The sequence below is a fragment of the Oculina patagonica genome, unplaced genomic scaffold (genome assembly GCF_052425735.1).
Source record: "Oculina patagonica isolate OP01 unplaced genomic scaffold, crgOcupat unplaced222, whole genome shotgun sequence".
In the NCBI taxonomy this organism is placed as follows: Eukaryota; Metazoa; Cnidaria; class Anthozoa; order Scleractinia; family Oculinidae; genus Oculina; species Oculina patagonica.
The window spans coordinates 1-13,764 of NW_027558062.1; the positions used below are offsets into that span (position 1 = coordinate 1).

The window sequence follows — 13,764 nt, forward strand, 5'->3', positions numbered from 1 at the left end:
CCGGAATACAAGTCCCGAGCCCTAACTACTACTTTTTTTTTTCTTTTTTATTGAATGAAAAAAAGCACACTGCTTACAATAACAAGTACACTTCACTTACACTACTAATACACTAAAGACAGTTACTTACTACATACTACTCAGTTACATGTGATGTTTGGCTTATTATATATACAATTTACACTTGTAATATACTTTATTATAGGAAATTAACGCGTCATGAAATTAACGCGAATTTCAAAACTTCGCGTTAATTTAAGTCGCGTTAATTTCCGCACCGTTAATTAAGAGGAGCGTTAATTTCCATGACCTTAATTTCCATTATTTAGCCCCAATTTCTCGTTACAGTCCAGACGTTCTGGACTCAAAGGAAAAATCATTATTTTATCAGGGTGGACATCTCCCGCTATCACTGATACTGCGAAGAACGCTCGAAGTGGGAAAAGTACCACGAACATTGTTTTCGTTTAAGATAATACGCCAACAAGTGTTGAAATAAACTTGTTCCTGTTGTGTACGTCGCGTTAATTTCCTTCATTTTGAAATGTTACCCCCTCTTTCGCGTTAATTTCCTTTATTGGGAAGTAATTTTCCCTTCAATTCGCGTTAATTTAAGTCGCGTTTATTTCCAATACATTAATTAACACAAGCGTTAATTTCCTATAATAAGGTATCACTCATTACACTGTTTTCCTTAAATTACATAACACTTGTAAACAATAAAGTATTTAATTAGTTAAATATTTGAGCGACATGTAAAGCTTACATGCAACTACTAGGCCATGCTGTCTCCTAGCTTTAGAGCGGTTTTCGCTTGAGTGTCGAAAGAAATTTGTATTTGCCTCGGTTTTCTTTTACTATCTCGCGCCACTATTTCATCCAATCAGCAGTAAAGTCAAAACCAATCATGATTCGCTCACACGCGTTTTCCCACGTTTTGCGTCGGCATGTATTTACTTCCAGTTTTGATTAGTTCATGGTATTGTCTGTATCTTATGACTGGCCAAAGCTGGATCAGATAAATATTCGAAGAAGAGCCACTATCCCACCGACACAAAATCCCACAAATAGGCAAATCAAACATAGAACGTTGACCGGTTTTTTCTTATTGGTCAACTTTTCTGTTAAGCCTTCGGTTACTGCATTGTAAAGTTGTCTGTAAAACGACTCGTTGCGGAAAGATAGATGCAGTGCTGCTGGCCTACGACCTGAAAAATAAAAGTCGAATAGTTTGGGTTACGTTTTCTTATGCGATTGGATGATGAGTTGCTTGTTAAAGCATTTTTACAAGAAAAATTAGTAATAACGTTAAAACTGTTAATCGACGTTTCGATGTATCGAACATCATTTTCAAGATTAAAATGTTTGTAAGTGTTCAAGTTGTTAAGAGTTGAGTTCAGTTGAACACTTACAAACATTTTTAATCTTGAAAACGATGTTCGATACATCGAAACGTCGATTAACAGTTTTAACGTTATTACTAATTTTTTATTTTTTATCTCATGGCGAAAAGAAGTAACGATTTTACTCTCGAATGAAACCGCGAACGAACAAGCAAACAAATGAACGAATGCTTTCAATCGCCAGTATAAGATACAGTGGAACCCCGTTAACCCTTTAACCGGCAGATTTCTGTGACTTGCTAAAGGTTTTTTCTGGGCTTAGACATTCTGTAGAACTTCGTGATTGCATATAAGAAGTTCAAGTAAAAATGTGTGCTGTTTCGAAACACCGAGGGCTCAGATTTTTATTGTGACGTCAGTAATCGGCAGTTGCTTCTTTCGTAGGCGAGTTGTTGGGCTTGGATTTGGCTCGTTTTGTGTTTATAAGTGATTTTTCGAGCGGTCGGTATAAAACGCAGACCATGCAGACTGCAGACTGCAGACTGCAGACCGTGCAGACGGTGCAGACGGTGCAGACCGTGCAGACTGAGTAATTTTTTTTCTTCTTTTTTTACATTGTGTTTCACAAAACTTTTCACGAACGGTTTCCGAAGTTCGTTTGAAATTCGCAAAGTTCGCTACGAACTTTAGGGGGAATTTCATTATGTAGTTGTCAATCAAATTACGAACTTCGAAACGAAATTGTGAATTTCACGTGCAACGAAGTTGAAAAGTTGAGGAGTTCGCAAGTTGAGAAGAAGTTCGTCCAGTTTGTTTAATTTGGTGAAATGAATCCGTTCACGGTACAAGGAAAGGCAATTTCAAGTCCAGGAAGGCAGGAAATCATCTAAAGTTGGCTTCAAGGTCAAGGATTATTTTATTTAGCTTCCAGCTTGTTGAGTTTTCTTCTACTGTCAGAGAGCGCGTTACACTGTAAACATTGGAACATTTTAAGTTATAGGTAAAACGAACTGGTCGGATATAGCAGTTTATTTGTTAAGTTCAGGTTTCTAGTTCAATTTTATAACGTAAACAAATGCTTCGGTTGGTAGTTATGCTTTGGGAATACAGGGTACCGGTTTTCTTGAGAAATCCCTCAAAAATTTTTACACTGTCCTTAATAATAAAATATAAGTAATTCGTAAATAAATACACATTTCAATTGTTCCAAAGCAAGTGTTGTTTATTAGTAAAAAAAATTTTTAACCAAAGCTTATTTTTTTGCAAATATAAATTCTTTCAGAGGAACAGAGTTTATCACGAACAGACAGATGGCGTGACTTGCGTGTTGTGTAAACACAGAAGTATAACAACAGGGAATTGAAAAGTTCTGGTTTTCCGCAGATTTTCCAAACTGATGTGTATTTAAGAAGGAAAACGTTTTTTTCTCTTTAGAAGATTTTTACGGCACACACAAACAGTATTTTTTTTGTAAACCGGTTCATCTGTTGAAATTTTTTCCTTCGAAACTGCACACGGCAGAACTTGTAATCTATTTTTAGTCGGGTGTCGGGTGACATTGGGAAAACTCAGTTGTAACATTCACAAACCATTTTCAGGGCAGCCTTGCTTTTTAGTCCGTTGATGTCCTGCCTTACTGGACTTGGGATTGCTTTTTGCTGTACTGGGAACGGATTCATTTCACCAAATTAAACAAACTGGACGAACTTCTTCTCAACTTGCGAACTCCTCAACCTTTCAACTTCGCTGCACGTGAAATTCACAATTTCGTTTCGAAGTTCGTAATTTGATTGACAACTACATAATGAAATTTCCCCCTAAAGTTCGTAGCGAACTTTGCGAATTTCAAACGAACTTCGGAAACCGTTCGTGAAAAGTTTTGTGAAACACAATGTAAAAAAAGAGGGAAAAAAATTACTCAGTCTGCACGGTCTGCACCGTCTGCACGGTCTGCACGGTCTGCAGTCTGCAGTCTGCAGTCTGCATGAGCTAGAATGGTGGGTAGAGGCCAGCATCTGAAAGAAACCAGAGGTGAGAGATGATTTTGTCTTGATTGGAACGCCAGAAATATTCGAATCGAAAGATGGCGGTTCATTAGTAAAGTTGTCTCTCTGGCCGTTCTGTGGGTGGATTCCAAGACCTGCCAAGGCATTTTGGACGAGTTCTGACTTTCAAAGAATGCAATCAGTGCAACATTTTGCCGGCAGGATTGGGTGGCTCGACACTTATAAAAAATATATGACTGTTTTTCCAAAGCATCCCTTTTGGTCACCAACGAGAAAATTACAGGTTTGCAAGCATAGCTCTAATCGAATAGTAATTGCTGAGTCTACTGAATGATTGATGGGAAATTTCCTTGGTGAACGGAAAGGAATAGGGTTGAAGTTTGCTGCAAATGTATATTTTTGAAGTCAGAATTATTTTTCATTAAAAAAATGGAGGCAAAGATGTGTGTTTTTTGTTGTTGTCCTGTTACGTAGAAAACGGGCATTTTCAGATTTGCTGCTGAACAAACAACCATAAGCAACATAAATCAAGAGTTGTAGTCAGTTAGTTGGCTTTTAAAGCTATGAAAATTATCACTTTGCCATAAAAAGCAGTCATTACTATCATGTGCCCAGATATGTAAAAGCTAGAGTTTTTTCAATCACTGCTGGTGTTTTTCGTACACATATGTACGATTGCCGGTTAAAGGGTTAATACGGCCACCAACCACAGGCGGCCCAAGCGCACTATGTGAATTATTCATAAAGTTTTAGCGAACGTGACCCTTGCCTTTGCGCGGTGTTGTGTTACAAAAATGCGATTTATAAGGGTTTGTATGGGAACTCAACGATTTTCTTTCAAAAAGAATAATATGTAATGTTTCGCTAATAAAATCGACTAACCTTATTGCCTTGTTGTATTCTTTCATGTTTGTCCGCTTCTCAGGCCATTTTGAAGCGTTTTCGGTGAGTTAGCGCTGGCTGGTGGTGTTCCACTATAAACGAAGTGAAGGCTGGAGACCTCTGAGCGAACCCTCGCCACGCGAAAGCTAATAAATTCTAAACAAGTCAACGCAAAATCCCCGAATTGCCACCATTTAGACTGCAGGTTAATGTTCTAACGGTACGATTCGCGCTAGCTTCCAAATTCCCTTGCACGGGCTCTCGAAGAGCTCCGTTTTGCATCGATTCTGCCCATCTTCACTTCGCCATTCTCCGAAATCCGAACGGCTGCGCTACGAGATTCAAACAGTAAAGCTTAGCGACCGCGTCATAGCGACAAAATGACATTCGCCCGACGGGAGGGTCGCTACTTTTGCCGCTCGCAAAATGACACCGTCGGGGGAGCCGGTGCGTGTAATTCGAACTGAAACCACGCGCGTGACCTGTCATTTGAAACTGCACTTGAAACCGCAAAGGGTTTCAATTGATCTGACACTGATTTCAAAACCAGACAGCTCGTTTCCAACGGTTCAAACACTTATCAGAATTTTTTTTTCGCAAACAATCAAGTCCGTTAGCCGTTGGATTTCAGTAAGATTTTTTTTATAGATAGATTCATAACAGTTCTTTTAAGAGCTACATTTCGTCTACTGTAGACCTGTATTTGTAATTACACGCACCGGCTCCCCCGACGGTGTCATTTTGCGAGAGTAACGAAACTATTGCACTTCTAAACAACTATTCTAAAATAAAAAAAACGACTGCAGATAAACAGTTATTTTAAAACTAATAAAGATGCAATCAGCACATATACAATATTATAGAAAAATGAACATAACTGTATTGAAAAATGGGTACAGTCAACTCTCGCCTTGCGGACACCCCGCTATTGCGGACACTCGCTATTACGGACAAAATCCAGATCCCCAACGAACAAGGTTTGACTGGAAATGACTCCCGCTATTACGGACTCTCGCTATAACGGACACGAAACGAGGCCCCAAGCGTGTCCGCTATAACGAGAGTTGACTGTATTTGGTTCGAGTGGCCGTATTAACGGGGTAAAATTATAAAGGATTATACAAGTTTGGATTTCACAATGTGGTCGCTGGCCTTATACCGCATTAACGGTGTTCTATTATAAGAAAATGTATGGGCGCTACGCCGGGACAAACAAAAGTGGCAGTGATAACGAGGTGAGGTTCCACTGTAGCAGCAAGAAGAAACCTCCAAATGGAGACACTATTTAAATACTAACAATTTAAAATTAGTTCGTGTGAACCCGAACTGGACGTTTAGACATACCTTCCACACCTTCATTCAGTTCTTCCCGCAGACAATGCACCAATCGCCCATTGAACGTCTTGTGAACACAGGGTGTAGCTAGGGGTTCAAGCAAAATAAAATTAAGATCAACGGCGTCTCTCAAAACACACTGCCACTGACAAAAGCTGTGTGCCGCTTTCCGATCAAGTAGCAGAGAGGATGGTTTTCTATTCACAGCGCTCTCTATCCGTTCGACTGAATCTTCTTCCAAGGTAACACAACAGCAGAGCAAGGCGATGAGGTGGCTCTCCTCTAACATTGGCTGAGCGTTGTTAACGAGAAAACGAAGTGACGCTGCAATTAATTTAAACTTCTTCGGCAACAACTTGATGTGAGCTGTGTTTGAATCGAGCGCATCCAACAAAGCCAACACTCGGTATTTCTTATTCAGGCGTGGGATGAGACTCGCACTTAAGACCATGCCCTCTTGATCATGATTAGGTGACTCATTTCCTGGCTTTACTATCAAATAGATTTTGTCCGAGAGAATGGGTGGCACATTTGTCGGCCGGACCATCTTTCCCTCTCTGTTCCATTCTTCGACCATCGTAATATTTCCTTCCCCGTTGTGAGCTGCAGCATCGTTTAAAATGCCATACGCGTACTGTCTCAGCAATCGCGAGCAGCAGTTTGCAGATACTTCCTGACAGTTTTCAACTTGAGCTTTGAGGAAAACTTTTCCCGCAGTTAAGCCGCTCATACAATTGGTAGAAAACTGCCCCTCACGAAACCTGCGCAAAACCCACTCGTCGATTTCGCGGTCATTTTGAGTCCTGAGAGAGCTACAAACCACGCCATCCTGGAAATAGGGAAATAAATTCGATTCTGTCTTTGTGTATTCTTGCAGGGAATGCTCAACAGCTTCCTCCAGTTGGCCTCCGTCATAACGCGATACCTCTCGGAAAACACTCTCGACCGTTTCCATAGCGCCGCCGGAGAGCACATTTGCAATGGTTGCAAATCTTCCTTCCTTTATGCTCAAATGACCTGTCTCCATTGATGTCTGAATGCGACGAAGGGCCCGAAAAAACGGTTGCAATGCATTGTCACTCACGTAATCATTCCCCGCTAGAGAGGCGAACAGAGGAAGCAATTCTTCATGAATTTGAAAGTGTGATGCCAGTTTCCTCCGGTGGAAAATTTTGCTGGGTAATCGAACAGACTTCCAATTAAGGGAAAAAAGTGGAATGTAGCCTGCTTCAATATCAAAGATAAAGAAGTCGCTGTCGTTGCTTAAAACAGGGCAGTTCAAAGCGTTGGCCAAGATGGCGATTTCAGCACCCGCTTCACTGAAAAGAAACAAGAAGATTTTATGTCATTGAGTACTGAACATTTCTCGTTCATTGTGCGGCCAGCGCGTGCGTGTATTTGTCAACAAAACACTCACAACAGTCTCTAACCCATAAATATAACATGTTACCTGAGATCATGCCCTCCCTCCCTACTTCTCATCTTTGCAAGGGAAAAAACGCCTGATCGCAGGTTATATAACATGCAGCCGCCCTGTTTTAGAGTACGCATGCCCAGTTTTCCATAATGCGTTTCCACAGTACCTATCTAATGACATGGAAAGACTGCAAAAGCGCGCGCTGCGGATAATTTATCCCGACCTACCCTATGCGGAGGCTATAGTAGCTGCAGGCATCACTTCACTGTATGAGAAAACAGGCATTGAGTGAAACTTTATTCGATCAAATTCTGGGAGATCCAAGCCACAAGCTACATGAACTGCTGCTGCCACGTAACGAGTCCACTTACTGCACACGAACACGGAGATACTTTGAGTTACCGATTTGTAAGACACATAGGTTTAGAACCACTTTCATTATGAATCATAGTTTTTATTATAAATAGTTTGTAATATTTTATCTTGTATATACGATTATCATTGTACAGTTGTAAAGTAGTTCGCAATTCAGCTGCTCCGGCGGCTGCAATGAGTTTACTAATAAAACATCTATCTGTTTATCTTGGCTCAAGGTATTGCCAGATAAGAGGAATCAAGAGATCAAGGATTTCACTTTATTCTTCCCTTTCAGTTTTTTTAAAGAGGGGCCTAATGAGGTAACATGGGAACGTGGATTTGCGCAAATTTTCACTGGGAAAAAAGGGATTATGGTTACTTGGACTGGGAATAACGAACAAAAAACAATGGGACTGGGATTTGGGAAAATTTGAGAAAACAATAGGCTGGGAAATGGAATTTGGGCAAAATTTGGGCAGAGTATATGGGATTTATATCCCCCCCCCCCCCCCCCTTTCAGGACCCTTTTCATAATAAACATCTACCTATTAGTTGTAGCTATGGTAGACTGTAAACACTCCCTAGCCTCTATTTTTGCGCCGACATAGTCGGGTAGTCATCAATCGTCGAGTTGCCATCTGGAATAATTTCCCGGGTGAGACCAACATTTCGCTTGCCAAATTATTCAAGATGGCGACTCCGTTTTGTCTATTTTGGAACGGACTTAAATTTATGATATACACATTTTTTTCCATACTATCCTTCACATGCGATTGCAGTCATGAATAAAACGAAATCATGCCGTCAGTGCTTGTTACTTTCTGTTTATTTTATTACGCCTTACCTATCACAAACAGCGAATTTTATTCCGCGATCTCTCAGCGCCTGTATAAACACCAGCTTCGACAAAAGTGGAAGTAAGAAATCAGTTGATAAAGAATGGTAGGCTAATTTATCAGAAGTTTCGATCATCTCCTTCGCACTTTTCTTGTCCGTGTCCAACTTTTTGCCACTTGAATCTTGTGCGCCATCGAGGATTACAAAGGATTCTACGCCTTTAGAATCCAGCGCATCAAAAAACGAACGTACAGCGTTGTAAAACTCGTAATATTGGCCTCCATATCGAGAGTCGAAGTCGCTGCTCTCGTAAAGATAGTTACATAAACTAGATCCGTCTATAATGAGCTTTGTGCGTCGCAGCTCGATCTGTGTCCAAAGAGTTTCGATATCATCAATATAATGGGTAAGCCCGCGAACGCCCATCTCGAAATTCTGAACTGAATCGTCTAAAACGCCAGGCGAAGGCGGGTGGAGCAGGTGCAACTGTCAAGTAACCTCGTCTCCAGGCGGACACTGGTGGGGGGAGGTGGGGGGGGGGGGAGGGAGGAGGTTGAGCGGGAGGAGGTTTTGGATTTCCAAAATTTTCATACTTGGATTTCCATTCCTGCAATTCTGCTCCGAAAATTATTCCGGAATATATTCTTATTCCAGAATATTCCCAAACGAACGCGCCCTAAGTAGTATATAACATGAGAATGCGCCGCCAAAAGCCTCAAACTACTACACAATGCATGGTACTAAGTGGCCCAGAAGAGCCCACCTGATGGCAACCTATTAGCACGCCATTATTGAGGTATATTTTATCTGTCAATTTAAAAACAGCTGTAGCAGTTTGTTTTTCTACGCATTAAACAGCATTACGCATTAAACATCTGTACTTTTGAGTAAAAGTCAAAAGGAAATTAAATTCATACACGGCAGTTTTTTTAATCAGTCAATATCAACAAAATTTTCTTGACCGAAATCTTTTCTGCCAAGATATAAAGTTGAAGAAACTGTTGGAAATCTTTTCTGAAATGAAAGTCACTAGGACCATCCATCCGCACACTATGCTCCAACATGGCTCCAACTCGAATTAAACTAACTTTTTTAAAGCTGTTTGGAACAAATTACAGCTAAGGCCCGGTTTAATGTCGCATTTTACATGTGCCGAATCTAATTCAGGAATTAAAAGGCATGTGAAGTTCGACGTTTAAATCAGTTACATTACGCATATTTGATTTAAATACGATTTCTGCCGCGTCTTTGACTTGGCCAGTCGAATATTCGACAAAGTTCGACAGTTGCTTTATAAACGTCGAACTTCACATGTGCCGAATTGAATGCATAAGTTATGCTAATGCATTTCACAATTATTCGCCGAAGGCGAAGTGACTACAGTCGAAGCTCTCGTAAGCGGACACCCTCGGGACACGAAAAAAGTGTCCGTAGCTGGAGCTGGCCGCTTACGAGAATGGTTCTCGTAAGCGGCCACTGAGGTGTAGGGGATAAATGGCTGCTTAAGGGAGCTTGTCCTGCTAACAATAACCGGGCGGACGTGGATGACGACAAAACAAGCACTGAAATATGGTTTTGTGATTACCTTAAAATCATTGTGACGAACGGCGATGTGAAGGTGATTGATAAACACAAGATGCAGGAGTTGTTAATAGGATTTTCGATTAGGTGTCCGCTTAGTGGGAGCGTAAAAACAAAGAAAAAGTCTAAGTCGTAATCTCTGAAAGTGTCCGCGGCCGCTTACGGGAATGTCCACTTACGAGAATGTTAAAATACAGAGTTTGTATGGGAGTTAAAACGGGGTTTCAAACATGGCGGCCGTAAGTAGAGCTGTCCGCCTACGAGAGTGTCCGTTAAGAGAGCTTCGACTGTATTATTGAATAATCCCGAAGAAGAGGGAATTATTCAACAATAATCACTCACTGAATCACTGAGCCTGAGTGATGTACAAAATTACTTTTAAACCGGAGAAAACCTCAAAATAATATATTACTAAGGTAGGTAAATTCTGCATACGAGCCTAGTGGCCCAACAGCCCGGAGCCTATCGCGGTTTCAGTAGCATGAAGCGACTAGGAGTATTTCTACAACCCCCTGGATAGGATGCTAATCCATGCAGGGCTATTGACAGGACTTATTCGGAATGTTGTTGCTACAGATACAGTATAGACAATGTTGTTTGAACACTCAACCGAACGGCAGCTTTCGCAAAGCCGCGGTCCATCTGCAAGTCTCCGCGTGAAATCTTAGTAAAAATCGTTGTCACTGTACGCAGTAAAATCATCTGACCAGCTTTCATCAGACGACCACGAAAACGAGTCGCTCGCCTTGGCCTCATCCATGGACCACGTTCGTGACGGGTAGCGGTTGCGTGTTGATGGAAAAGACGATGTTGCTGACTTTGGGCGGGTTGTTGCATTGTGTGGTTTTCGACTTTTACTCCTATAAACCATAGCCATAGAATTGTGGGGCGCTGCCGACGAAGCTCTTGAGTTCGATGGATGAGATGGTGAATTGTAAACTGAGCGCGACACCTGTTTTGGCGGCGGTGCACTCCTCGGCGGTAGCGTAAATCGCGAGTGCCTTCTTTCACCTATTGTGAAATTGTCGCTTTGGTTTGGGCCTGCACGTAGATTTATGTTTTGAATCCTGGCAGCGATTTCGTCTTCTTCGATATTTTGAGTGCATGCCTCTGGTGCCACCCTGTTGAATCTAGGTGTTACCGGTTGGGGTCTACCAGCGTAATGAGCCTTTGTATACACACTGGGCTGGGGTGTAGCTTCCAGGGGTGATGCGGAGGAGTACGGTTCTTCCCAGTGGTCTTCACGGTAACGTTCTGAAGAGGACAGAGGCAAACTCCACCTTGACGCTTCATCTTGAGGGACCGGAGAGTCGTACATGGGTCGGTCACTACGCTGGAGGGAAGTCTGCTGGGAATGAAGAAGAAATCATTTAAAAAACGCGACAGAATTTGCGCAAAAGCTTAAATTGGACACACACCTCAAAAACTGAATGGACGTACAGCTACACTGTGTAAACTATGTATAAGATCTGATCATAAAATAGATCAGAATAAAACGAACTTATTTGGCTACGTACATATCGAGATGGATGCACTTGCTGTTGCTGCTCCGTCGTAAACAGCTGGTTTGTCTGTCTTGGCTGATAAAATTCTTCCCGTCCTTGCTTTGTTAATCTAAAAAATAAATAATTATACGGGGCTTTTACTTAACTGAAGTTACAACTCAGCACGTTTGGTCTCATCTATGAAGCAGGGGGCACGTTTTTCCAATTTAACTATTGTTCATTCAACCGCCACCTCCTCCTCCCCCTCCCTCCCCAATATCAATTTTTTGCTCCAGTTTAAAAATTACATGTTACATGTTAATTCTCTGAACTGATTGGCACACAATTCCTTTATTGGTAAATAATAAAGATGGTAAATTTTAAGCTCGGTGATAAATAGTGAAGAAATTATTCAACATGACACGAGCGTAAAGTAAGTAAAGTCTGCTTCGAGCCTAGTGGCCCATACAGGCCGAAGCTTATCCCGGTTTCCGTAGCATTAAGCGACTAGGAGTATTGCTACTCCCCCCTGGATGGGATGCTAGTCCATCGCAGGGTTACCCCCCCCAGTAGTAAATTCGCCGGTACCCATTTATACACCTGGGTGGAGAGAGGCACTGTGAGAGTAAAGTGTCTTGCCCAAGAACACAACGCAGCGCCCCGGCCAGGCCTCGAACCCGGGCCATTCGACTCGGAGGCGAGCGCGCTAACCATTAGGCCACCGCGCCTCCCACAACATGACACGAGCGTGGGACAAAGAAAAAAATCTGAGTCTCCGACGGGAATCGAACCCATGGCCTCCCAGATACCGGTTGGGCGCTCTAACCAACTGAGCTACGAGAGACTCGTTGTGAGCTGGGCCATTTACTAGGTTGATATATGACACGCGTCCTGCATACTGCTAGGATTATCGAGCTTGAAATTTACCATCTTTATTATTTACTACACATTTGATGATTTCGACATTGCTAATCCTAGCAGTATGCAGGACGCGTGTCATATATCAACCTAGTAAATGGCCCAGCTCACATTTTGATATAGCATATCAAAATGATATCCTCAAGTTCGCGTCACCTGTCTCCAGTAAAATGAGCTGAAGTTGTCATGAGAAATGAGAGGTTGATCCTTCTAGGAAGTAAGATTTTTTATGGAACTTGTTCTCAGTTGGTCACATTTTTTACATGCTGATAGAGTGGTTTTCACTGAGTGTCCAAAGAAAGCTGCATTTGCATTGGTTTTGCATTGCTACGCTTTGTGATTGGTTTAAAAAAAGTCGCACGCCACTCTCTCAGCCATCAAACCAAAACCAATCGTGACTCGCGCTCACACACGTTTTCCCGCCTTTCGTGCCGGCTGGCTACATGTATTTACTCCGAGTTGTGATTGGATAATTGGATTATTTGCATCCTTTGTGATTGGCCAGAATGATTACTATAGTTTTAGTTTTACGACACTCAATTGAAAAACTGCTTCAATGATATAGTAAAAATGCTACAAACTTAAACAAAGCTTTATTTTCGATATAGTGAAAATACTAGCAGCTAATTCGCTCAACCCCATCCCCATATCAATTTGGTCTGGCGTAAAAAAAGAAGCAGGATGAATTAGCAGCTCTCTGAAACAACAATGAACAGGGGGAGAGGGAAACAACAATATTTTTTGTCCTTCTTGCTAGCTATGTAATTTTTAAAGTGTGTGATATTCGCGCGAGATATTCTCTTAAGCACTAAACATTTGTACCTGACAACTGGAGACCTGTGACCAAGAGGAGCGTAAGACTGGGCAGGAAAACCAAAATTGTCTCTGGTCTGGTGTACATTCTGTCTCGTGTCAGCGGAGTACTTTTTAATCACACCCACACCATTCTTCCCTGTAATCGCTTGGAAGAAAGATAAGATAAAACAGAAGATAGATTAGTAATTCTAAGCTCGGTTTCTTAATTTTAATCTGCTTTTGAAGTCGATTGCAAACCCGTTCCTCTCGTTCAGCTTCTCTCCCCAATCCCCTCGTTATTTCCCCGCTCATCCCAGATCCTTTTCGCGCCGCTTTTTGCCCAACGAACTCGTGCTAAAGATAAGCCCATGGGCTTATGTTCGGAAAGACTTATGTTGGGAAAGAATTTTGCCTCTAAGAATTGGGCTTAACTTCAAACGTTTATGAAAATTTTCTTCAGAAAATTATTTTACACGCAGAGTAAACTAAAATTGAAAACGTTTTTTCTACCTTCTCCTTCATTTGTTAAAGCATTCCGAAGTTCCTTGTAAAGAACGCGATTACTGGGAGATGGAAGAAATTTTTCAGCCCTCCGACCTGAAAGAGAAAGAAAACAATAAGGATTTTAAACAATTTCTTTGCAAGAGTGGTAGCGTGAACTCAGGGCAAAGTTTTCGAGAAGAGAACGTCTTCGAGAACCGCCATTCAAAAAACCACGCGAGATATAATAGTTAAAGATAGTGTTACGCTTAGCAAAAGCCGCATTTCGTTTAACATTTCTCAGAATTTTTTTTGACTCGAAGATGTAT

General features: G+C 41.6%; 2 protein-coding genes across 2 annotated transcripts; both read right to left on the reverse strand.

The window, feature by feature from the left end:
• Positions 1–191: 191 nt before the first annotated feature.
• On the reverse strand, positions 192–6,388 carry LOC144640260 (single-strand DNA endonuclease ASTE1-like). The gene is made up of 2 exons (XM_078499454.1): positions 5,576–6,388; positions 192–1,208 (listed from the first exon to the last, which is right to left on the reverse strand). The coding sequence occupies exons 1-2, from the start codon at positions 6,294–6,296 to the stop codon at positions 1,015–1,017; spliced, it is 915 nt and encodes a 304-aa protein (XP_078355580.1). The 5' UTR covers positions 6,297–6,388; the 3' UTR covers positions 192–1,014.
• Positions 6,389–8,883: 2,495 nt separating this feature from the next.
• On the reverse strand, positions 8,884–13,139 carry LOC144640259 (uncharacterized). The gene is made up of 3 exons (XM_078499453.1): positions 12,983–13,139; positions 11,276–11,372; positions 8,884–11,106 (listed from the first exon to the last, which is right to left on the reverse strand). Exon 3 carries the CDS (start codon positions 11,074–11,076, stop codon positions 10,423–10,425), a length of 654 nt encoding a protein of 217 aa, XP_078355579.1. The 5' UTR covers positions 11,077–11,106; positions 11,276–11,372; positions 12,983–13,139; the 3' UTR covers positions 8,884–10,422.
• Positions 13,140–13,764: the final 625 nt, after the last annotated feature.